Raw genomic sequence first — 26,555 nt, 5'->3', positions numbered from 1 at the left:
CTCAAGAAATAATCATGAATCAATGTTTTATATGAGTTATGCTATGAGCTCCAATTATTATATAATCTCAAATATTCCACTTTAAACTGTTATTGGGGGAAAATATTGCATATTTTGTGTTTTTTCCTAAAAAAAAACAGGGTTTTCTTTGACAAAAAGAGCATACAGCGTAATTCTGCAAAAAAAAAAACCTTTATAATGACAGATAGACCTAATGTTGATCTGGAGATTTAAACCATGGATAATAATAATAATACTAAATAATGACACATTTTAAATATTTTTTTTACCTAAACCCTTTTTGGGGTCCTCAGGATCAAGCCTGAGTGGAGGCCTAAATGTATATTTTTTATACATATATTGTATTGGTTTTTAAAATAAAAAATATCAAAATGGTCCCCGCTTGCTTTGATATTTCAGTTTGCGGTCCTCAGCGGGAAAAGTTTGGACACCCCTGACCTAAATGATTCCCGAGCGCAGCCACCGCTGCTGCTTACTGCTCCTCTCACCTCCCAGGGGGTAGAACGAGGGGATGGGTCAAATGCAGAGGGTAATTTCACCACACCTAGTGTGTTTGTGACTGTCAGTGGTACTTTGGTCACGAAACACTGCAGGAATGTAGTAGCAAAATTATACTTTCACGAAATAAAAGCCTGTTTTATTGTAAGTTTATGAGCTGGAGTATGTTCAGAACTATATATAGACATATTATTTTGGTTTATTTCGTCAGAAAAACTAACGTCAAAACGACAACAGTGGCATGCACACGCCCTTGGTAGCAGTCATGGCGCCTGTTGTTTAGTTGGCCATACATTCTTTATACACCATTCTGCCAGGGTCCCTACAGGCAAGAGAGGAACTCTGACAAAAAAGGTAAAAGCAGTGAAGACGTTTAGGAAGCATGAGGGATTGATTCACTGAGAGCGTCATTTAAAATGCAAGCATGCTGTGGATTCTGATGGGGAACGTCGCCTGATCCTGAAGGGATAAAGTTGAATGACTTATTTAGAAAAACTCCAAGATCATCATACATCCATTTTCTTTCCCATCCCGACATTTCCTTGTGGCTCGTGCTCATTGAGGCATTAAAAATCACAATTTGTGTTTAATTTGTGTATCGCACATCCATTTGCTCTTTAATGAGGTTCTACAGTGTCAGGCTGCTTCTTGGCTCCGGCATCCGCCTGGCAAGTGTTCCCGTTTTTATCCACAATATTTTCCAGATGAGGGGATAATGACAAAGTATTCTTCATGAACTCCTCTAGACCACGTGTGTCAAACATCGCAGTTATGCTTGCTCTCATAGGGCCGTTGTAACAGTGTACAATATATGAAAATAAATATATATACATAATACATGCATGTAATTGCCTATGCATTCGATTAATTAATACATATATATATACATGTATGTATATATAGTGTGTGTGAATGTGAGTGTGAATGTTGTCTGTGTGAATGTGAGTGTGAATGTTGTCTGTCTATCTGTGTTGGCCCTGTGATGAGGTGGCGACTTGTCCAGGGTGTACCCCGCCTTCCGCCCGATTGTAGCTGAGATAGGCTCCAGCGACCCCGAAAGGAATAAGCGGTAGAAAATGGATATATATATATATATATATATATATATATATATATATATATATATATATATATATATATATATATATATATATATATATATATATATATATATATATATATATATATATATATATATATATATATATATATATATATATATATATATATATATATATATATATATATATATATATATATATATATATTTATATATATATATATATATATTTATTTATTTATTTATTTTATTTCATTTTATTTTATTTCATTTATTTATTTTTTGCCTGTTGATGTAAATGCCCATATATTTTTTTACGTACGCTGTGGAAAAAAAAACTTTGGATTTAACTGTAAAAAAAACTGGCAGCTGCAGTTGACAAACTTTTGCTGTAAAATTTGTGGTGTTTTTTTTTAACAACACATTATCGTAAATGGAATGGAAAAACAGTACCACAGTACCAGTAAAATCCATGCAACGGCGCTGCCAGTTTTTTTCCTTTAAAATCTACGGTTGTTGTTTTTATCGTTTATTACTCTGTATGGAAAAACGGAACCAAAGTACTGTAGTTTTTACCGTAAAAAAAACCTGGCAGCTCAGTTGCCAGAATTTTACCCTAAAGTCTTTTCTCAATTTTATAGTGTACAAATTAATGGATAACTTGCTTTGACATCATAAGTCAAGCAGATATTTAAGTATTTATTTTATTTCAACAAAAAAAAAAATTTTTGGAACATATGATGATATAATATTTTCTTGCATTATTAGAGAATATTGAAGTTTAAAAGATATGCTGTTGCATGCAGAACATATATTTTTAATTGTCAAAATGGAAGGAATATTTAGTAAGAAAAGATCAAATACTTCATTATTCATATTATTTCCAGGCTTTCACGATCCACAGAAAATGGGTCTTGAGTTTGACACATGTGCTCCAGACAGAACCAGGCTGGCTGCCGACTCTGGAGATACTGAGCTAATTAGCCTTATATTTCATGTCTGATACCACGTCTAAAATGGAATACTTCTGTTAGTGCACTGCGGTTAGTATACTGTGTACTTGTGTACTTGGTGCCTGAGCATGCACATCTTAACAGTGTAGTGCTGTCCCACATCTATTACTGTCCTCACAACACTACTGTCCATCAATACAGGTTTCTCCCTCAGTAAGGATGAGTACCAAATTCGCTATTTGTCGAATAATCGACCATATTCTGTCGGTACTATGGGGTACCAATTCAAATCAAATTAAATGCTACCACATATTGATACCTCCGTTGCACGTGACATCATGTCTGGTTCATATTATTTCCTATTTGTGAGGGCGACTGATACTGATTAACTACAGTACTCTACCATCCATTTCCTATAGCGCTTGTCCCCATTAGTGTCACAGGTAGAACGGAGCCGACCCAAGCTGACTTTGGGAAGACTCCACAGGGAGATGGAGATTGGAACCCTCAATCTCCTGCCTGCTCACCACTTGTCCGACGTACAAAATTTACAAAATTTAGCAGACACTTTTTTGTCATTGTTGTAGTGATCAAATATCAATCTAATAATTGCTCCTCCATCTTTGTTTGGCGAGAGTGAGCGACGACCTCATCTTAACTTGGGGTCAACTCTCAGGACAAGTTAATATTTAATCACTCGCAACCCAAAACCCTGAAATGCTCTCTGGGACCGGCAGGGAGGCGAATTCGGCGACATTTTAACTTTGAAGATGACCCAGAGAGGATTTGGTGAGAGGAGATGGTACAGGCGGCGGAACTTGTGTCCACTGGGGTTGCGCGATATAGACGATACATGCTTTAAATGATGTACAATTGGCAGACGATAGAGATTTCAATACTCCCGTCATATCGTGATAATGCAATGCTGTTTCCCACACATTTTTGACAGCGACAAGCGAACACCTGTGTCTCAACGCAATGTAGCATCTTGCTAGTGAGTTGGCGGTTAACGTCCCTCCACAGTGCAAAATCGTTTAAGTCAGCAATCCTCGATACTGAAGGCAATCAAACTACATGTCCGATAGGGGTGTGAATCTTTGGGCACCTAACAATTCAATCCAATTCCTGATGTATTTATTTTTAAAAATTACTCTTAAAATGTTTGTTTTACAAATGTATTTTTTTTAATCCGTTTCGAATCGGGATGATTAAGAATCGGAATTCAGATTGGAATCTATTTTTGTGCACCCCATTTTCAATACAAGTATCATTATCACTGGAAAATGAGGACTATCTAAACATGCTACATTACACTCCATAGAAGGATAAGCTAATCGCTAAGCTGGAGCTCTTGAATGTGAACGGGGGTGAGCGGATCGATACAAATATCGACCGTAATGATACCAAGTATAGCATCAGATTATAGTTGATACGACAGTGATAAGATCGCTTTTTTTTTTTTATTATCACTAAATCGTTTTTGTCCTTTTTGTTAATGTTCCATCCATCCATCCATCTTCTTCCGCTTATCTGAGGTCGGGTCGCGGGGGCAGCAGCCTAAGCAGGGAAGCCCAGATTTTCCTCTCCCCAGCCACTTCGTCCAGCTCCTCCCGGGGGATCCCGAGGCGTTCCCAGGCCAGCCGGGAGACATAGTCTTCCCAACGTGTCCTGGGTCTTCCCCGTGGCCTCCTACCGGTTGGACGTGCCCTAAACACCTCCCGAGGGAGGCGTTCGGGTGGCATCCTGACCAGATGCCCGAACCACCTCATCTGGCTCCTCTCGATGTGGAGGAGCAGCGGCTTTACTTTGAGCTCCCCCCGGATGGCAGAGCTTCTCACCCTATCTCTAAGGGAGAGCCCCGCCACCCGGCGGAGGAAACTCATTTCGGCCGCTTGTACCCGTGATCTTGTCCTTTCGGTCAGAACCCAAAGCTCATGACCATAGGTGAGGATGGGAACGTAGATCGACCGGTAAATTGAGAGCTTTGCCTTCCGGCTCAGCTCCTTCTTCACCACAACGGACCGATACAGCGTCCGCATTACTGAAGACGCCGCACCGATCCGCCTGTCGATCTCACGATCCACTCTTCCCTCACTCGTGAACAAGACTCCTAGGTACTTGAACTCCTCCACTTGGGGCAGGGTCTCCTCCCCAACCCGGAGATGGCACTCCATCCTTTTCCGGGCAAGAACCATGGACTCGGACTTGGAGGTGCTGATTCTCATCCCAGTCGCTTCACACTCGGCTGCGAACCGATCCAGTTAGAGCTGAAGATCCTGGCCAGATGAAGCCATCAGGACCACATCATCTGCAAAAAGCAGAGACCTAATCCTGCAGCCACAAAACCGGATCCCCTCAACGCCTTGACTGCGCCTAGGAATTCTGTCCGTAAAAGTTATGAACAGAATCGGTGACAAAGGGCAGCCTTGGCGGCGTCCAACCCTCACTGGGAACGTGTCCGAACTTACTGCCGGCAATGCGGACCAAGCTCTGACACTGATCGTACAGGGAGCGGACAGCCACAATCAGACAGTCCGATACCCCATACTCTCTGAGCACTCCCCACAGGACCTCCCGAGGGACACGGTCGAATGCTTTCTCCAAGTCCACAAAACCCATGTAGACTGGTTGGGCAAACTCCCATGCACCCTCAAGGACCCTGCCGAGAGTATAGAGCTGGTCCACAGTTCCACGACCAGAACGAAAACCACACTGTTCCTCCTGAATCCGAGGTTCGACTATTCGGCGTAGCCTCCTCTCCAGTACACCCGAATAGACCTTACCGGGAAGGCTGAGGAGTGTGATCCCACGATAGTTGGAACACACCCTCCGGTTCCCCTTCTTAAAGAGAGGAACCACCACCCCGGTCTGCCAATCCAGAGGTACGGCCCCCGATGTCCACGCGATGCTGCAGAGTCTTGTCAACCAAGACAGCCCCACAGCATCCAGAGCCTTAAGGAACTCCGGGCGGATCTCATCCACCCCCTGGGCCTTGCCACCGAGGAGCTTTTTAACTACCTCAGCAACCTCAGCCCCAGAAATAGGAGAGCCCACCACAGATTCCCCAGGCACTGCTTCCTCATAGGAAGACGTGTCGGTGGGATTGAGGAGGTCTTCGAAGTATTCCCTCCACCGATCCACAACATCCGCAGTCGAGGTCAGCAGAACACCATCCGCACCATACACGGTGTTGACAGTGCACTGCTTCCCCTTCCTGAGGCGGCGGATGGTGGTCCAGAATCGCTTCGAAGCCGTCCGGAAGTCATTTTCCATGGCCTCGCCGAACTCCTCCCATGTCCGAGTTTTTGCCTCCGCGACCGCCGAAGCCGCACACCGCTTGGCCTGTCGGTACCTGTCTGCTGCCTCCGGAGTACCATGAGCCAAAAGAACCCGATAGGACTCCTTCTTCAGCTTGACGGCATCCCTCACCGCCGGTGTCCACCAACGGGTTCTAGGATTACCGCCACGACAGGCACCAACTACCTTGCGGCCACAGCTCCAATCAGCCACCTCGACAATAGAGGTGCGGAACATGGTCCACTCGGACTCAATGTCCAGCACCTCCCTCGTGACATGTTCAAAGTTCTTCCGGAGGTGGGAATTGAAACTCTCTCTGACAGGAGACTCTGCCAGACGTTCCCAGCAGACCCTTTACAATGCGTTTGGGCCTGCCAGGTCTGTCCGGCATCCTCTCCCACCATCGCAGCCAACTCACCACCAGGTGGTGATCGGTAGAAAGCTCCGCCCCTCTCTTCACCCGAGTGTCCAAAACATGAGGCCGCAAATCCGACGACACAACTACAAAGTCGATCATGGAACTGCGGCCTAGGGTGTCCTGGTGCCAAGTGCACATATGGACACCCTTATGCTTGAACATGGTGTTCGTTATGGACAATCTGTGACGAGCACAAAAGTCCAATAACAAAACACCACTCGGGTTCAGATCCGGGCGGCCATTCTTCCCAATCACACCTCTCCAGGTTTCACTGTCGCTGCCAACATGAGCGTTGAAGTCACCCAGTAGGACAAGGGAATCACCCGGGGGGGGGCACTTTCCAGTACTCCCTCGAGTGTATCCAAACAGGGTGGGTACTCTGAACTGCTGTTTGGTGCGTAAGCACAAACAACAGTCAGGACCCGTCCCCCCACCCGAAGGCGGAGGGAGGCTACCCTCCCGTCCACCGGGTTGAACTCCAACGTGCAGGCTTTGAATCGGGGGGCAACAAGAATTGCTACCCCAGCTCGTCGCCTCTGACTGCGTGCAACGCCAGTGTGGAAGAGAGTCCAGCCCCTCTCGAGAGAACTGGTTCCAGAGCCCTTGCTGTGCGTCGAGGTGAGTCCGATTATATCCAGCCGGAACTTCTCTACCTCGCGCACAAGCTCAGGCTCCTTCCCCCCCAGCGAGGTGACGTTCCACGTCCCAAGAGCTAGCTTATGTAGCCGAAGATCGGACCGCCAAGTGCCCTGCCTTCGGCTTCCGCCCAGCTCACAATGCACCCGACATCTATGGCCCCTCCCATGAGTGGTGAGCCCATTGGAGGGGGGACCCACATTGCCTCTTCGGACTGTGCCCGGCCGGGCCCCATGGGGACAGGCCCGGCCACCAGGCGCTCGCCATCATGCCCCAACTCCGGGCCTGGCTCCGGAGGGGGGCCCCGGTGACCCGCGTCCGGGCGAGGGAAATCTGAATCCTTGTTGTTTCCTTTCCATAGAAGTCTTTGAGCTGCTCTTTGTCTGATCCCTCACCTAGGACCTGTTTGTCTTGGGAGACCCTACCAGGGGGCATAAAGCCCCCGGACAACATAGCTCCTAGGATCATTGGGACACGCAAACTCCTCTACCACGGTAAGGTGGCAGCTCAGAGAGGAGGACGTACAAACTACAAACTAAAATAAGTCACTTGACAGAGAAGGGCTATAAGGGCAAAAAACAAAATATTTAAATAGGAGCCAATAACAGTTTTTTCTTATGCTTATTTATTTTGCACTATTTTGCCCAAAATTATGTATGTAATAAAAGTCAATTTTATTAATACTGTTATACCGCCATCCTGTGTTTTTGTCTGATTATGATTGTGATTAAAATGTAATCATTCAATGCTGTTGAAATTTTGACGTATCAATATCCGCATCGGTATCAGAATCAAAATAATTTTTTTATTGTACATTTACACATACAAGGATTTTTTCTTGCAAAAACGGCTAATATGAGAAATGAAGCCAAAATAGCAAGAAATTAAATTAAAAAATATATAAGAAGCAATTTACAATGTATGAAATAAAATTGATTAAATGTTAAATACAACTATAACTACTAAAAATCACACACAAAATACTTGGTATTGGATCAATACACAAATTTGTAGTATTACATAATACTAATATAAAGTATCCAAACAAGAGAAGAATAAGTGTTTATTTTATTTTAACAGAAGTGCAGATAAAACATGTTACAACAGAAAGTAACCAGATTCTAACAGTATACACTACCGTTCAAAAGTTTGGGGTCACCCAAACAATTTTGTGTAATAGCCTTCATTTCTAAGAACAAGAATAGACTGTCGAGTTTCAGATGAAAGTTCTCTTTTTCTGGCCATTTTGAGCGTTTAATTGACCCCACAAATGTGATGCTCCAGAAACTCAATCTGCTCAAAGGAAGGTCAGTTTTGTAGCTTCTGTAACGAGCTAAACGGTTTACAGATGTGTGAACATGATTGCACAAGGGTTTTCTAATCATCAATTAGCCTTCTGGGCCAATGAGCAAACACATTGTACCATTAGAACACTGGAGTGATAGTTGCTGGAAATGGGCCTCTATACACCTATGTAGATATTGCACCAAAAACCAGACATTTGCAGCTAGAATAGTCATTTACCACATTAGCAATGTATAGAGTGTATTTCTTTAAAGTTAAGACTAGTTTAAAGTTATCTTCATTGAAAAGTACAGTGCTTTTCCTTCAAAAATAAGGACATTTCAATGTGACCCCAAACTTTTGAACGGTAGTGTATATTTTTGATAAATATTACGAACATAAATGGTACTGCATACGTCAGCAGCCAAAATAGGAGCCCTTGTAACCCAATTTGAAATAATTATAATGTCCTTGATATGCCAAAAAATATATTGTGATCGCAGGAGGCTGCAATATATATCGCAATATAGATTTTAGGCCGTATCGCTCATCCCTAATGTTCACCTGATTGCAGGTTTTACCAAGTGTAGAAGCCAGGGCAGAGTATATAAAAATACTTTTAAAAAGTAAACAATTATAGTTACATGTTACTTTGCCGAAAAAGTAATTAAATTAGTAGCGGAATTACTCTTTAATATTGTAATTAACAACAAAAGAAAGTATTTATTGCGTCGCTTAAAAAAAATTACAAATTCTAATATATGACATATGCAGTTGAAAGATGTTCCATGAAAGCAGAGTGTGTGAGCGATGCATTGTGACGCTAGCGAGAAAAACAGATAGAGCAGCATTAGGTCAGCTTTGTTTGCTAGCTTTTGCAGGACGGCAGCTCTGTTGAATCTTTTCACTAAATTGTGTTAGCGCTAGTTCATAAAGAGATTGAATGTGCTTCCATGGCTGTACTCTCCTTGTCCACACACGGGGTATTGTAGGATTACAAACTTGTCACTTCAATCATTGATTTTTTTTTCATTATTCCCACGTAGTAGTAGTAATAATGTGTGTATAGTGTTGTGTTGTTTGCTGTGTGATGTTGCCTCATTCTATTTGATATTGAAGTTAATAAATTAACTCATACTATGTGTTGCATATGATGAATGTTTGTATTCATCTAGGGCAGGGGTGTCCAAAGTGCGGCACGGCGGCCATTTGCGGCCCGCAGGTAATTTTTTAGCGGCCCCGTGGCACATTCTAAAAATACGATTAAAAAAATAAAAAACATAAAAAGTGGTATAAAAGAGCAAACAGGTGAAATGTAACAAGAACATGTTGCAATGTTTACTCTAATAACGCAAAGCTGCCATGCAGGCTGTTTCTTTCTTTAAAAAATAATAATGAATCAAAGTCAATGTCATTATGAATTATTGACATATTCAAAGCTCCAATTACGTCACATTAAATATTCCACTTTGAAATATTTTTTGGGGAAAATGTTGCATATTTTGTGTCTGCCATATAAAAAACTAAGCTGTTTTGTTTAAAGAAGGGCCTAAAACGAACAAATAAAAAACATAAACAACAATAAAAGTTATAATTGACGGATGGATCTGAAGTTGATTTTGAGACTATTGTGTTAAAAGTTAAAAAAAATAAAAAAGACCCTTTAATATTGACATTTGTGTGTGGATTGGATTAGTTCTTGCGGAAGAACAGGCAATACAATTGGACCTTGGTATGCAAAGGTGATGGCCCTATCCGTGAGAAGAGACTACATGTTTAGCTTAATGAGATACGACCTGCATCTGTTGTCTTTCCAGACACTTACACACGAACATCCCCTTTTATGGTCAGGGTATGCTGTCCTGACTTTGCACACACCCAGAGACAGGAAGGAGGAATATAAAACTGATGGTTTGGCTTCTCCGAGTTAGGAGTGCCTCATTTTTGACCTGACCTCCTCCAGGAACTGCAGTCCTGTATAATGACGCTCGCTTGTAATAAAGCAAGTAAAGCGTCTCCGACGTCTCTTTTGTCCGGACGAGGAAGACGAGACCAGAAATACACATCAATATCTACTTCAATTTAATGTGGTGCTGATTGTTGCTTTTATTTGTAAAAAAATTACTTCCTGCATTGAACTTGCTGTGCTTCTGACGCTGTCTTGTTGACAAACAACCACATCTAAAGTAGCGTTCCAGGTTACGTCAAACGTCTTGGTGCCAGCGTTGTAACGTACATTAAAGTACTTTAAAGATTAAAGTACCAATGATTGTCACACACACACTAGATGTGGTGAAATGTGTCCTCTGCATTTGTCCCATCCCCTTGGGGAGCAGTGGGCAGCAGCGGCGCCGCGCCCGGGAATCATTTTGGTGATTTAACCCCCAACTCCAACCCTTTGTTGCTGAGTGCCAAGCAGGGAGGTTATGGGTCCCATTTTTATAGTCTTTGGTATGACTCGGCTGGGATTTGAACTCCAACCTACCGATCTCAGGGCGGACACTCTAACCACTTAATTCGATTACTGGTTGTTACACAAAGCCATTATTCCGAGCACACATGGCGCGGCCTTCTTGCACTGATCGAACATGTCCGCTGTACCGTCATGTCCTCCATAACTGTCGACAAAAGTGAAACGCCATCTTTTCAAGGCAGGAAGCTCCATCTTTACCTTGGTCATGTGTCTACTTCGCTCTGCAGCGTTGACACTTTGCCCGTAAAAAACAACAGCCAATTAGGAGAAGGTTGTGTTTTGTGCTGAGGTTCGTGGCGAAACGTGCAAAGTAAGTTCTCGCCGGCAGCACGCCGGTCAGCGAGGTCAGGACAAGCGTGGATGTTCATCCTCTGGAGGCGGCTTAGGAGCGTATCCCGTCCCACCACATGTGGGGAGCCATCATCCACGTCACAGTCATTGAGAGACAAATGTATTTGTAGCTGTTGGTTTTAATGAATCCAACCAAGTCACCGAGACTCAGCTGCACTTTGGCTCTTGGCGATCACTCCAGCAGCACTGAGAGCAGACTCAGCCAAACTACCTTGCCGTTTCCAATGCCAACAAAAAAATGGACTCAAAAAACACTCCAAGTAAAGTAAGGCTCCACTTTTCTCAAAAATTTGCTAGCTTGATGCTAATATACATTGGCTTTGCTTTTGACATGCTACTGATTAGCATTAGCGATTTTACATCGCGATTTCAACACTTCCAAATTTGTTAATGAAAACTACAACTAAGATGCACGTTACAATCAAACAGCTGTAATAAGTACACTACTTACAGTATTAACACTTGCTAGGGCGCAACAGAAAAACACACTATGAACCAGACCTGGGCATTCTGCGGCCCACGGGCCGCATCCGGCCCTTTGTGCGTCCCTGTCCGGCCCGCATGAGGCCAATTATAAATTACAAAATAAATTTTAAAAAGTATCTATGTCGAGTGTGCAATACAAGGGTGCTCCTTTGTTTTGAAAATCGTTATTTGTATTACTTCCGTGTGAACGTATGCGTGTGCGTGATTGTGAGCGAATGTGAACAGCTGCAATCATTAATTACAAAATAAAGTTGAAAAAACATCTATGTCGTGCGCGCAATACAACTGTGCTGCTTTTATTTTGAAAAGTATTATTTATGGGCGTGTGTCCGTGTGTCCGTGTGTAACCTGCGAGTGAAGGCACATGCAGCGACAAGTGATGCACGGTTTACACCCGAGACGCTAAAAAGAGAAAAGTTGATGAAGAATGGCGTGTTTCCAACAAGACATGGACTGCAAAGCAACGTTCCCTCTAAGGTGCGTGCCTGCGCAATTGCGCACTGCTCAAGCGTCTGCTGCGCGCAGCAAATATATGCCGCGCACGAAATCAAATCCCATCTGAATTCTAAACAAAATAAACATATTTATTCTATGTAATTTTGCAATGCAACTCTGAGTGACAGTGACAACAAGCGGCCCTAACGGTGTTCGTCAACACCGTTCAATTGAACACCGTTCAATTATTGTAACGTCTATCGAGATGCTTCGAGGACAGAATTATATCGATCACTTTATTGAGCAAAACTGTTTATATTCGGACATAACCACACCAAAAACATGAGTAAAACACTTCTATCTCGAAAAACTAGTCATTTTCTGCCGTACAAACCAGGCCAAAACCAACTTGTCATCTGTCACCAACACGCATAGCACTAAACCACTGGTGCATTTATGGCCACACAAAAAGTCGGACAACTCAAACACCACACAAAGTTACACTATGACTCCTCAGTCATACGTGTGCTTATTTTACTGTCATTTATTATTAATGTTAATTTATTTATATTAGTCATGGAATGCTGTTACACACACTATGTTGAAGTATTACTAATAATATTAATTATTATTATTATTATTATTATTTATCTTACGGTATATATATAAAAAAATATTGAGCAAAATTTAATTGAAATATTGTCGATGTGGCCCTCCAGCAGTGCTCGGGTTGCTCATGCCCCCCGGTAAAAATTAATTGCCCACCCTTGCTATAAACTATACACTACTGCCATCTATGGTTGTACGGTATACCGGTATTAGTATAGTACCGCGATACTACTGAATCATATTCGGTACTATACCGCCTCTGAACAGTACCGGTCTGCCACATGAGGACTTTGAATATGACCAATGTATGATCCTGTAACTACTTGGTAACGGATTGATACCCAAATTTGTGGTATCATCCAAAACTAATGTAAAGTATCAAACAACAGAAGAATAAGTGATTATTACATTTTAACAGAAGTGTAGATAGAACATGTTAAAAGAGAAAGTAAGCAGATTACTCTTCATTCACAATTGAAGTTAAAAAGTGGCTTGAGAGCATTTTTGTTGTAAATTGTGAGGTGTGTCTGTTAAAATCATGGTTGTTTTTACAAATGATGACAGATGTGAACAAGAGCATGTTTTGTCTTTGTGTGATGATGTAAATGAGGTGTGGTTGTATTGTATGTTAAGTATGTGTCCATGAAAGGGCTTTTTAAGACTTTTCTTAATTTGATTACATGCTATAGTATGATTTTATTTTCATAATTTTATTGCATGATTTTTGTATCCCTTTGATTTAGGTAGCCAGGGACTGCAGATGGAAATGAGCTATTTAGCTATGATCTGGTACAGAACATATCTGTCTTTGAGCTTAATTTTTCTGTGCATTGTCCCTTCAAATAAAGACTAAACAAACAATATTAACAGTAAATGAACAAGTAGATTAATAATTCATTTTCTACCACTTGTCCTTAATAATTTTGACAAAATAATAGAATGATAAATGACACAATATGTTACTGCATATGTCAGCAGACTAAATTAGGAGCCTTTGTTTGCTTACTTACTACTAAAAGACAAGTTGTCTTGTATGTTCACTATTTTGTTTAAGGACAAACTTGCATTAAGAAACATATGTTTGATGTACCCTAAGATTTTTTGTTTAAAAAAAGCCAATAACGCAATTTTTTGTGGTCCCCTTTATTTAGAAAAGTACCGAAATATTTTTGGTACCGGTACCAAAATATTGGTATCGGGACAACACTACTGCCATCTAATGTCTTGGACTTGAAAATGTAACTGCGACTTATTGTCATACTTGCAAATGAGACTCGGAAATGTGATAATGAAACAAGATATGACAACTAGAAGACAGCTAATCAGCTCTATTTTAAATGTTGCAAAAAATATATATTTACCCCCCGCGACCCTGTAAGGGACAAGCGGTACAAAATGGATGGATGGATGAATCAAAAATCAGTAATATTTATTAGGGGTGTAACGTTATGAGTATTTGTATTGAACCGTTTCGGTACGGGGGTTTCGGTTCGGTTCGGAGGTGTATCGAACGAGTTTCCACACGAACATATTAAGTAGCCGCCTCTGCTTCCTTCTGCCTCTGTCTCTGTAAGTCTTCTACACAGCACCCATTATTGTCCCACCCACACAACCATCTGATTGCTAACAAACAGAGCAGTAACAGCCAATCAGCAGTGCGTATTCAGAGCGGTAACAGCCAATCAGCAGTGCGTATTCAGAGCGCATGTAGTCAGTGCTTAGCGTTTAGCAGGTAAGCATCAGGCAGCGGACTCTCCCCAAATTATAATAAACACCTCCCAGTCAACTACTAGTAACATCACTATGAGCCCGTTGACCTTCTAGAAATATAAAAGGCAGTTCAGCTCGCTCGCAGTCCTGGCTTCAGGTGAAGGCTAATTCGCTTTTAGCGTAACGTTAGTGTGTGTGTGTGTGTGTGTGTGTGTGTGTGTGTGTGTGTGTGTGTGTGTGTGTGTGTGTGTGTGTGTGTGTGTTAGGGACAGCAAAGCCCTGTCTGTCTGTTATTTCACTTTACCATTTTCTGTGTTGATTGAGCTGTGTTGAAGCAGCAAAAAAGGACATTATGTTAAATGAAGAGTTTCTGTCTCTGATAGTTGATATAATAATGTAACTGCATCATTAAGACTACATGAACTCCATGGTGTTCAGGGATGAATAGTCTATTGCAGGGGTCACCAACCTTTTTGAAACCAAGGGCTACTTCTTGGGTACTGATTAATGCGAAGGGCTACCAGTTAGATACACACTTAAATAAATTGCCAGAAATAGCCAATTTGCTCAATTTAGCTTTAACTCTGTTATTATTAATAATTAATGATATTTATCTTTGTGGAAACACTGATCATCTTAATGATTTCTCACATTAAATATATATAGAAACAGATAAATATCAATATGCAACACTTTATTTTTATATTTTCTCTAAGTGCACATTTTTCAAATTGAACATTTTCAAATGATCACTTCTAAGACAGTCTTGTGAAATCACAATATCCCATTTTAACTAGCTAGCCACTAACATTTTTTAACAAATCATGAATTACTTTGCACCATGTTTGTACAAATAATAACTCATGTAAAATACAAAAGTAAACTCTCAAATTTTTAAATCATGTCACACTTTGAACTGGACACCAAATCTGTTATCTGTTTCTTTGTCAGTTAGTGGGAAGCCTGGCATTGCATGCTGTTAACTAGTGTGTTGTACTCTGGTGTGTAACTTGACACAGCAACTCTGAGTGAGTCTTGCAGATGTGCATCAGTGAGGCGTGTTCTGTGTTTGTTCTTGATGAAGTTCATGTCAGAAAAGGCTGATTCACAAAGATAAGATTTTTCCTCATTGTTTGCGGAACCTTCTTAATCTTTTGGACATATTTTCACAGCAATCTGGCCTTAAGCTTAATTATGGTAAATGTAAAATGTTAAGGATCGGAAATCTAAAGGGAACGTCCTTTCGAATGGAATGCAAAGTGCCTGTTTTGTGGACAGATGGACCAGTTAACATACTTGGTGTTGTTGTCCCAGAAAATCTGGAAGATCTAGGCTCAGTAAATTATGATAATCGACTAAGAAAGCTGGACAAAATTATGCAATTATGGAAAGGGAAATCCCTAACCTTGTATGGTAAAATGTCTATTGCCAACTCGTTAATTATTCCTCAATTTATTTATTTGTTTTTGTGATTACCAGCTCCATCACAAAACTTTTTTAAGATTTATGAGCGGAGGGTTTTCGATTTTGTCTGCAACGGCAAACCAGAAAAGATTAAAAGAAAGGTTTTGTACAAAGAGTATGAAACTCTTTACTGGCTCACTTGCACTGGCTTCCTGTGCACTTAAGATGCGACTTTAAGGTTTTACTACTTACGTATAAAATATTACACGGTTTAGCTCCAGCCTATCTCGCCGATTGTATTGTACCATATGTCCCGACAAGAAATCTGCGTTCAAAGAACTCCGGCTTATTAGTGATTCCCAGAGCCAAAAAAAAGTCTGCAGGCTATAGAGCGTTTTCTATTCGGGCTCCAGTACTCTGGAATGCCCTCCCGGTAACAGTTAGAGATGCTACCTCAGTAGAAGCATTTAAGTCCCATCTTAAAACTCATTTGTATAATCTAGCCTTTAAATAGACCCCCCCTTTTTTAGACCAGTTGATCTGCCGTTTCTTTTCTTCTCTCCTCTTCTCCCCTGTCCCTTGCGAGGGGGAGTCGCATAGGTCCGGTGGCCATGGATGAAGTGCTGGCTGTCCAGAGCCGGGACCCCGGGTGGACCACTAGCCTGTGCATCGGTTGGGGACATCTCTGCGCTGCTGACCCGTCTCCGCTCGGGATGGTTTCCTGTTGGCCCCGCTGTGGACTGGACTCCCGCTGATGTGTTGGATCCACTGTGGACTGGACTTTCACAATGTTATGTCAGACCCACTCGACATCCGTTGCTTTCGGTCTCCCCTAGAGGGGGGGGGTTACCCACATATGCGGTCCTCTCCAAGGTTTCTCATAGTCATTCACCGACGTCCCACTGGGGTGAGTTTTTCCTTGCCCGTATGTGGGCTCTGTACCGAGGATGTCGTTGTGGCTTGTACAGCCCTTTGAGACACTTGTGATTTAGGGCTATATAAATAAACATTGATTGATTGATTGATATGGGGGCCTGAAACTTCTCAACCTTGAAGCTATGTGTCTGTCTTTAAAAGCATCAATTGTTCCAAAGATGTATTTAAACATTGAGTGGTACACAAATGTCCTGTTGGACAAAAAACATGTACTGTATCAAAAGAAATTGTATCCTTTTTTACAAGTGATCCCCTCCCAGAGAGTCTGCTGGGAAACATGGCGGGGTTCATAAAGGAAACAATCCACTCATAGTGGTGTTTTCAATTTTATGTGCCAGAAAAAAGAGACGATATTTTGCAGCAGTTAATATGGATGAACTCTAATATTGTAATAGATGGAAAGCCTTTCTTTTGGAAAAATATGTTTGAAAGAGGAATCATTTTTGTCAATGATATTATCAATGAGAATGGTAAAATTATGAAGTATGATGAATTTAGAGCTATGTATGGTGATGCTTGCTCAAGCTTTTCATTTTATCAACTAACTGGAGTAATTGGGAAAAGATAGAAACAAATAATTAATTATGGAACTACTAAATTATTAGTTTGTAAACCTCTAATAAGAAATTCTAGTTGGCAAAAAGGAACTAAAATAAATAGAAAAATATATAATTTTTATTTAATAAAGAAATCTTTGAAGGCTGCCTCATACAACACAAATGGAAAATGGGAGGACTTTTTTGACTGCCCGTTGCCATGGGATGCCATATTCAAACTAATCTATAAAACTACTATCGATGTGCAAAATCGTTATTTTCAAATTAAAATTATTTATAACTTCTTACCCACAGGGAAAATGTTAAAATTATGGAATATGACAGAGTCAGATGATTGCCGATTTTGTTGTCAGGAGCCTGAATCACCCTGCATTTGTTTTGGTATTGTCATATTGTGTCTTTGTTTTGGGTGGAAGTTGAAAAAATGTGTTTAAGGATTGGTTTGTTTATGAAGCTTAATGTGGTTTCTGTTATTTTAGGAGAGTTCATTGACAATCATGATTTAGTCAATTTAATGATAGTACTCGGTAAAATGTTTATTTTTAAAGCCAAAAACAGATATTCACTTAGTATTACTTTCTTTAAAACATTTATTCAGTATTTTCTAACTTTAGAAAGTTACATGGTTGAAAACGATAATGATGCCAAAAAACATTTAAAAAAAAGATGAGAAGTCCTCAAAGGCTTATTTTGAAAGTATAATTATGTTTATAGATTATATGATATCTGTTGTTGTGTTCCCTAATTTGAGTGACCTGGACATAATTTGGACTGTAGATAAATGCTTATTTTGAAAATGTAATTTTGTTTATAAATTATATGCAATCTGTTGGGTTCCCTAATTTTTTTCTGTGTACATGAATGAAGGTGTGTGTTGCTGAGTCCGACTTGGACATTATCTGGACCGGGCCTGGTTTAAAAAACCCTTTAAACAAATCTAATTTCATTGACAACCTGGTCTGTTGAAGATAAGGCCCTTTTTTTAAAAATAAAATAAAATAAGATAAATAAATAAAAAACATTTTCTTGGATAAAAAAGAAAGTAAAACAATATAAAAATAATTACATAAAAAATAGTAATTAATGAAAATGTTAGTGGACCAGCAGCCTATACAATCATGTGTGCTTCAGGGACTGTGTCCCTTGCAGATGTGTTGTCTATGTTGTGGGAACCAGAATATTGGTAGCAGAAAGAAATAACCTCTTTTGTGTGAGTGGGTGTGGATGAGTGTGCATGGGGGAGGTTGTTTGGGTTGATGCACTGATTGAAAGTGTATCTTGTGTTTTTTCTATGTAGATTTAATCTAAAAAAAAAAAAAAATCTTTTTTTTATTTTATTTTTTTTTTTTTAATTTTTTTTTTTAGAACAGGCCCGCGGGCGACTCATCTGGTCCTTACGGGCGACCTGGTGCCCGCGGGCACCGCCTTGGTGACCCCTGGTCTATTGTATCATTTTTTCAGCTATAGTTACATTAATCATTAGAAATGCAGCAGCCTAGTTTTGAATGGCAGGGTCCCTGCTATCACATGTTGATCAAAATATAACATTTACATTAATAAAAATCAACTACAGGCTTCCCAAATGCTGTAATAAATTAAGCATGATGAGTTGACTTGACCCGCGACCCCGAAGGGAATCAGCGGTGGAAAATGGATGAATGGATGGAGTTGACTTGAAACTGTTTAATGTTGCACTCTTTATATGTAGAAGAAAAGTTTTGTCATTGTATTTAATCTGAGCAACAACTTGAGGCAGTTTAATGTTGATTAACGTGGGCAGTATTATTATAGTGTTCCCAATGTTAAAAGGAAAAAGCCATTGTTTACAAATTTGGTAAATAAATAACCAAAACATTTATATTTCGTTGTTTTCTTACTGTACCGAAAATGAACCGAACCGTGACCTCTAAACCGAGGTACGTACCGAACCGAAATTTTTGTGTACCGTTACACCCCTAGTATTTATTAATACACACTACCGAAAATTGGTACGGTATCAATTCCCAGGTATCGGAACTCGATACCATATCGGTTTCAATGTGAACGGTAGCCATCCCTATATGGGACAGCACTGGTACCAACATATGTCAAGGCGTTTGGTGTTAAATGGCGTTAATAAAGCGGAGGTTTGCCAACCAAACTTCATCTGAGAGGGGAGAAAAAAATGCAAAAAGTGTGTGTCAGCACTTTTGTTGAGCGTAAAAAGCGCTGACGCAGCATTTACAATGATGTAGCGAGCGCTTGCACGTGCACGTCGGGAGAGAGAGCGAGACAGAGAGGCATGCTGGGAAGTTTAAACTTCACATCACTAATTTATAGTCACCTTTTGACCTTTTTGAGCCACATCAGAGCCTCTGCTTTTGACCTGATTTCATAATTATAGCGCACTGCGGCTCGGGGGGTTGTGTGTATGTGTGTGTGTAGGGGGAGGTTGCACGTTAGAGCGTGGCGCCAGCCACGGACGCCACAATGCTGGCAGTTAGCGAGCGCCGCAATGACATCATGCACTTGCACACACTCCGCAGAAGCTGACACGCATTCTAATGTGTTCTCTCTGCTTCCCTCCCGTCACTCACCTCCTCCACGGCCTCCTTCGTCCTCCTGCTCTCCGTCCTGTGGTCCCGCGCAGGAGCGGTGCGAGCGTCCAGCATCTTCCCCATCCTCAGCGTCATCCTGCTCTTCATGGCGGGATTGTGTATCGCCGCCAGTGAGTTCTACAAGTCCCGACACAACATCATCCTCAGCGCAGGGATCCTCTTTGTGTCTGCAGGTCAGAATTCAGCATCAAACACTAAAAACTACACTTCAACACAACTTTTTAGTCCCTGCCTAAAAGTTGATCTGTTCCCTCTCAACAATGACATCAAATGTTCCACATGGAAAAATCCCGCTTATAACCAAAATGTAAAACCTGAAACTAGCCAGGTTTTCAATTTTTATTTATTTTTTTTTTTTAAATAAAATTTAATTTCAAAAAAGAAACTAGCCAAGTTAAGAAGGTTCCACTTTAATAAGTTAGTTATTGCTTGCTACATAATAAATAAATAAATTCCTATGCTGTTATTAGCGAGCCTTTGTTTGGAACTATGAGCTAATTGTTTAGCACTGCTAACGTTAGCTGCTAGCCTAGGTGGAAAGTGTGTACATTTTGAGAACAAAGTACTATTGAAAACAATGTTTCTACCTTTCTGCTTCCTCTGCTGTTGATTACCTGAATTCAAAACAGAAGTCAATTAATGGCTAGATGGTGTTTAGAAGTCTGAAAGTTAAATTGCTAGTTAAGGCCAACAGCTGCTAGTGTTAGCTGCTAGTGCTAGCCTCTAGCTTTTCAATCTGGCCCGCCGGACATTCCCAAATATTTTTTTTAGATCTTTAAGATGGAAATTGTAGCTACCATTATGATGTGCAGTGATGTTTTAATGACCGGAAGTCTTGAACTATACAAAGTATTTCAATGGTTGGAATCTGCGCTTATGGCTGATATACCAGTTACTATGGTCATCTAATTAGTTACTATGGTCATCTAATGAGTTACTATGGTCATCGAATTAGTTACTATGGTCATCTAATGAGTTACTATGGTCATCTAATTAGTTACTATGGTAATCGACGTCACAGCAGCTCAGACGAGGCACCAAGCAGTGTGGGCGGGAAGCGTTTCCACAGACGCGGAAGGAGATTTTCACAACAAAGTTCTAAAGCTTAGTGATATATGAGATATATCAGATTGTAGGTGGGTTTATTTTGTACCCTTCGCGTTCATATTTCACTGTTTGTTGCATTTTTGTTGCGTTTCAGTTGATTGTAAAATATGTTGATCAAAAGGCGGTGTGACATTCATATTTTGTCAATATTCAGTGTTTTATCGTTCATAGAAAAATGTAAAATTCCATTACGTTTTTTAAGGCGGTCTGTCATAACGTTTTTAGCATTCAATCAGACATTATTGTGAGGTTTTGTATTAGTGTTTTTAAAAATAGATATACCGGCCCCCAGACACATTTTTTTCTCTAAATGTGGCCCCCGATTTTAAATAATTGCCCAGGCCTGCTCTAGCGCTAGCCTCTAGCCTTAGCTGCTGGTGCTATATTTTAATTTTCATGATAAATTAGAGCAAACATTCTTACAAAAAAGGCAGTTATGCGCAAACATTGCTCCTTTCCTTTAGTATTCAGCCATGTTAAAAGCTAGTCTAAAAATAAGACGCATAGTTTTCCGTGTGAGCAGAAAAAAAACATGAAAAATGTACAAATACAAATAAGCTGTCTTCGGTTGCTTTTTTAAAACGTCAAAAGTCTGAGTGCTATGTGGTGTATTTGTGTCTTTTTGTGCAACGGGAAAAAAAAAATTGCAAGCAGAAATAGTGTATTTTAAAAAATACATCAAAAGTATGCAACCAAAACATTTGCCAAAAAATTATATATTTTTGAAATTAAAATAAGATGTTTTTTTTTTTTTTTACCAAACCAAAAAGTTTTAGTTATTCTATGTTTACAAAAAATTTTTTTTTGGTTCCAAATAATTTTTTGGGTTACAACTCAACTTCAATTTTGTGGGCGGAGTCTCCGCTGAACAATATGTTAGAAGCCTTGTTATTGGTCAGTGTCATTGTGAAGGTGGGTTAGTCAGTAGCCAAATCCATATATGGTCATGCCATCATCTGAGATTGACCAACATAAAGGCTTCTAACCTATTGTTTATAGGAGGCCCCATAATGTGTTGAATTCAGACAGTCCCATTGAAATGTGTTTGATTCAGAAAGTCCAAATAAAATGTGTTTAATTCAGAAAGTCCCATAATAATGTGTTTAATTCACAGTCCAATTTAAATGTGTTTAATCCAGAAAGTCCCTATATAATGTGTTTAATTCACAGTCCCAGTATAATGTATTTAATTAAGACAGTCCCATTATAATGTGTTTAATTCAGACAGTCCCATTGAAATGGGTTTAATTCAGACAGTCCCAATATAATGTGTTTAATTCAGACAGTCTCAATATGAGCCCAGTCCCATTAAAATGTGTTTAATGCAGACAGTCCCAATATAATGTGTTTAATTTAGACAGTCCCATTATAATGTGTTTAATTCAGATAGTCCCATTATAATATATTTAATACAGAAATTCCCATAATAATGTGTTTAATTCCAGCGACCCCGAAAGGGACAAGCAGTAGAAAATGGATGGATGGATGTGTTTAATTGAGACGGTGCCACTATAATTTGTTTATTTCAGACAGTCCCAGTTAATTCACAGTCCCATTGCATTTTTTTTTCAGACAGTCCCAATATAATGACAGTCCAATTGAAATGGGTTTAATTCAGACAGTCCCAATATAATGTGTTTAATTCAGACAGTCTCATTATAATGTGTTTAATTCAGAACGTCCCATAATAATGTGTTTAATTTAGACAGTCTCATTATAATGTGTTTAATTCCTACAGTCCCGTTATATTTAATTCAGAAAGTCCCATAATAATGTGTTTAATTCACAGTCCCATTATAATGTATTTAATTAAGACAGTCCCATTATAATGTGTTGAAATCAGACAGTCCCATTTAAATGTGTTTAATTCAGAAAGTCCCATTAAAATGTGCTTAATTCAGACAGTCCCAAGTTGATGTGTTTAATTCAGACGGTCCCAATATAATGTGTTTAATTTAGACAGTCCCATTATAATGTGTTAAATTCAGACAGTCCCATTATAATATATTTAATATAGAAAGTCCCATAATAATGTGTTTAATTGAGACAGTCCCACTATAATGTGTCTAATTCACAGTCCCATTATAATGTATTTAATTAAGACAGTCCCATTATAATGTGTTGAATTCAGAAAGTCCCAAAAAAATGTGTTTAATTCAGAAAGTCACATAATAATGTGTTTAATTGAGACAGTTCCATTATAATATATTTAACACAGAAAGTCCCATAATAATGTGTTTAATTGAGACAGTTCCATTATCCATCCATCCATCCATCCATCTTCCTCCGCTTATCCGAGGTCGGGTCACGGGGGCAGCAGCCTAAGCAGGGAAACCCAGACTTCCCTTTCCCCAGCCACTTCGTCCAGCTCTTCCTGGGGGATCCCGAGGCGTTCCCAGGCCAGCCGGGAGACATAGTCTTCCCAACGTGTCCTGGGTCTTCCCCGTGGCCTCCTACCGGTCGGACGTGCTCTAAACACCTCCCTAGGGAGGCGTTCGGGTGGCATCCTGACCAGATGCCCGAACTACCTCATCTGGCTCCTCTCGATGTGGAGGAGCAGCGGCTTTACTTTGAGCTCCCCCCGGATGGCAGAGCTTCTCACCCTATCTCTAAGGGTGAGAAGGAAACTCATTTCGGCCGCTTGTACCCGTGATCTTGTCCTTTCAGTCATAACCCAAAGCTCATGACCATAGGTGAGGATAGGAACGTAGATCGACCGGTAAATTGAGAGCTTTGCCTTCCGGCTCAGCTCCTTCTTCACCACAACGGATCGATACAGCGTCCGCATTACTGAAGACGCCGCACCGATCCGCCTGTCGATCTCACGATCCACTCTTCCCTCACTCGTGAACAAGACTCCGAGGTACTTGAACTCCTCCACTTGGGGCAGGGTCTACTCCACGACCCGGAAATGGCACTCCACCCTTTTCCGGGCGAGAACCATGGACTCGGACTTGGAGGTGCTGATTCTCATCCCAGTCGCTTCACACTCAGCTGTAAATATATAAATATATTTAATACAGAAAGTCCCATAATAATGTGGTTAATTCACAGTGCCATTACAATGTATTTAATCAAGACAGTCCCAATATATTGTGTTGAATTCATACAGTCCCATTGAAATGTGTTTAATTCAGACAGTCCCAATATACGGTAATGTGTTTAATTCAGACAGTTCCATTATAAAATATTTAATACAGAAAGTCCCACGATAATATGTTTAATTGAGACTGTCCCACTATAATGTTTTTATTTCAGACAATCTCAATATAATGTGTTTAATTCACAGTCCCATTGCAATGTATTTTTTTTCAGAAAATCCCAATATAATGTGTTTCATTCAGACAGTCCCATTGAAATGGGTTTAATTCAGACAGTCCCAATATAATGTGTTTAATTCAGACAGTCCCATTGAAATGGGTTTAATTCAGACAGTCCCAATATAATCTGTTTAAAGGCCTACTGAAATGAATTTTTTTTTATTTAAACGGGGATAGCAGATCATACTTGATCATTTCGCGATATTGCCATATTTTTGCTAAAAGGATTTAGTAGAGAACATCGACGATAAAGTTTTGGTCGCTGATAAAAAAGCCTTGCCTGTACCGGAAGTAGCGTGACGTCACAGGTTGAAGGGCTCCTCACATTTCCCCATTGTTTACAATGCAGCGAGAGCGATTCGGACCGAGAAAGCGACGATTACCCCATTAATTTGAGCGAGGATGAAAGATTTGTGGATGAAGTACGTGAGAGTGAAGGACTAGAGTGCAGTGCAGGACGTATCTTTTTTCGCTCTGACCGTAACTTAGGTACAAGCTGGCTCATTGGATTCCACACTTTCTCCTTTTTCTATTGTGGATCACAGATTTGTATTTTAAACCACCTCGGATGCTATATCCTCTTGAAAATGAGAGTCGAGAACGCGAAATGTACATTCACAGTGACTTTTATCTCCACGACAATACATCGGCGAAGCTCTTTAGCTACGGAGCTAACGTGATAGCATCGGGCTTAAATGCAGATAGAAACAAAATAAATAAACCCCTGACTGGAAGGATACACAGAAAATCAACAATACTATTAAACCATGGACCTGTAACTACACGGTTAATGCTTTCCAGCCTGGCGAAGCTTAACAATGCTGTTGCTAACGACGCCATTGAAGCTAACTTAGCTACGGGACCTCGTCAGAGCTATGCTAAAAACATTAGCGCTCCACCTACGCCAGCCCTCATCTGCTCATCAACACCCATGCTCACCTGCGTTCCAGCGATCGACGGAGCGACGAAGGACTTCACCCAATCATAGATGCGGTCGGCGGCTAGCATCGGATAGCGCGTCTGCTATCCATCTCAAAGTCCTCCTGGTTGTGTTGCTGTAGTCCGCCACTAATACACAGATCCCACCTACAACTTTCTTCTTTGCAGTCTCCATTGTTCATTAAACAAATTGCAAAAGATTCACCAACACAGATGTCCAGAATACTGTGGAATTTTGCGATGAAAACAGAGCTTTTTGTGTTGGATCCAATGGGGTCCGAATACTTCCGTTTCAACCATTGACGTCACGCGCATACGTCATCATACATAGACCTTTTCAACCGGAAGTTTCGCGGGAAATTTAAAATTGCACTTTATAAATTAACCAGGCCGTATTGGCATGTGTTGCAATGTTAAGATTTCATCATTGATATATAAACTATCAGACTGCGTGGTCGGTAGTAGTGGGTTTCAGTAGGCCTTTAATTCAGAAAGTCCCATTATAATATATTTAATTCAGACAGTCCCAATATAATGTGTTTAATTCACAGTCCCATTATAATGTATTTAATTAAGACAGTCCCAGTATAATGTGTTGAATTCAGAAAGTCCCAATAAAATGTGTTTAATTCAGAAAGTCCCATAATAATGTGTTTAATTCAGACAGTTCCATTGTAATATATTTACTTCAGACTGTCCTATCATAATATATTTAATTCACAGTCCCATTCAAATGTGTTTAATCCAGACAGTCCCAATAGGATGTGTTTAATCCAGACAGTCCCGATATAATGTGTTTAATCCAGAGAGTCCCAATATGTGTTTAATTCACAGTCCCAATATAATCTATTTAATTAAGACAGTTCCATTATAACGTATTTAATTAAGACAGTCCCATTATAATGTGTTGAATTCAGACAGTCCGATTATGATGTGTTTAATCCAGACAGTCCCAATATGTGTTTAATTCACAGTCCCAATATAATCTATTTAATTAAGACAGTTCCATTATCCATCCATCCATCCATCCATCTTCTTCCGCTTATCCGAGGTCGGGTCACGGGGGCAGCAGCTTAAGCAGGGAAGCCCAGACTTCCCTCTCCCCAGCCACTTCGTCCAGCTCCTCCCGGGGGATCCCGAGGCGTTCCCAGGCCAGCCGGGAGACATAGTCTTCCCAACGTGTCCTGGGTCTTCCCCGTGGCCTCCTACCGGTCGGACGTGCCCTAAACACCTCCCTAGGGAGGCGTTCGGGTGGCATCCTGACCAGATGCCCGAACCACCTCATCTGGCTCCTCTCGATGTGGAGGAGCAGCGGCTTTACTTTGAGCTCCCCCCGGATGGCAGAGCTTCTCACCCTATCTCTAAGGGAGAGACCCGCCACCCGGCGGAGGAAACTCATTTCGGCCGCTTGTACCCGTGATCTTGTCCTTTCGGTCATAACCCAAAGCTCATGACCATAGGTGA

General features: G+C 40.7%; 1 protein-coding gene across 1 annotated transcript in view; it reads left to right on the top strand.

Moving 5' to 3' along the window:
• cacng2a (calcium channel, voltage-dependent, gamma subunit 2a) overlaps positions 1-26,555 on the top strand; it is a 117,034-nt gene that overhangs the window by 88,732 nt on the left and 1,747 nt on the right. Inside the window, exon 3 of the mRNA XM_062050276.1 lies at positions 19,758-19,898. Coding sequence (XP_061906260.1) covers positions 19,758-19,898 — 141 coding nt within the window. The remainder of the gene's footprint in view (positions 1-19,757; positions 19,899-26,555) is intronic.

The sequence above is a fragment of the Entelurus aequoreus genome, linkage group LG06 (genome assembly GCF_033978785.1).
Source record: "Entelurus aequoreus isolate RoL-2023_Sb linkage group LG06, RoL_Eaeq_v1.1, whole genome shotgun sequence".
Classification (NCBI taxonomy): Eukaryota; Metazoa; Chordata; class Actinopteri; order Syngnathiformes; family Syngnathidae; genus Entelurus; species Entelurus aequoreus.
The sequence above is the reverse complement of the archived record's forward strand: the minus strand, read 5'-3'. Positions and strand labels throughout refer to the sequence as shown.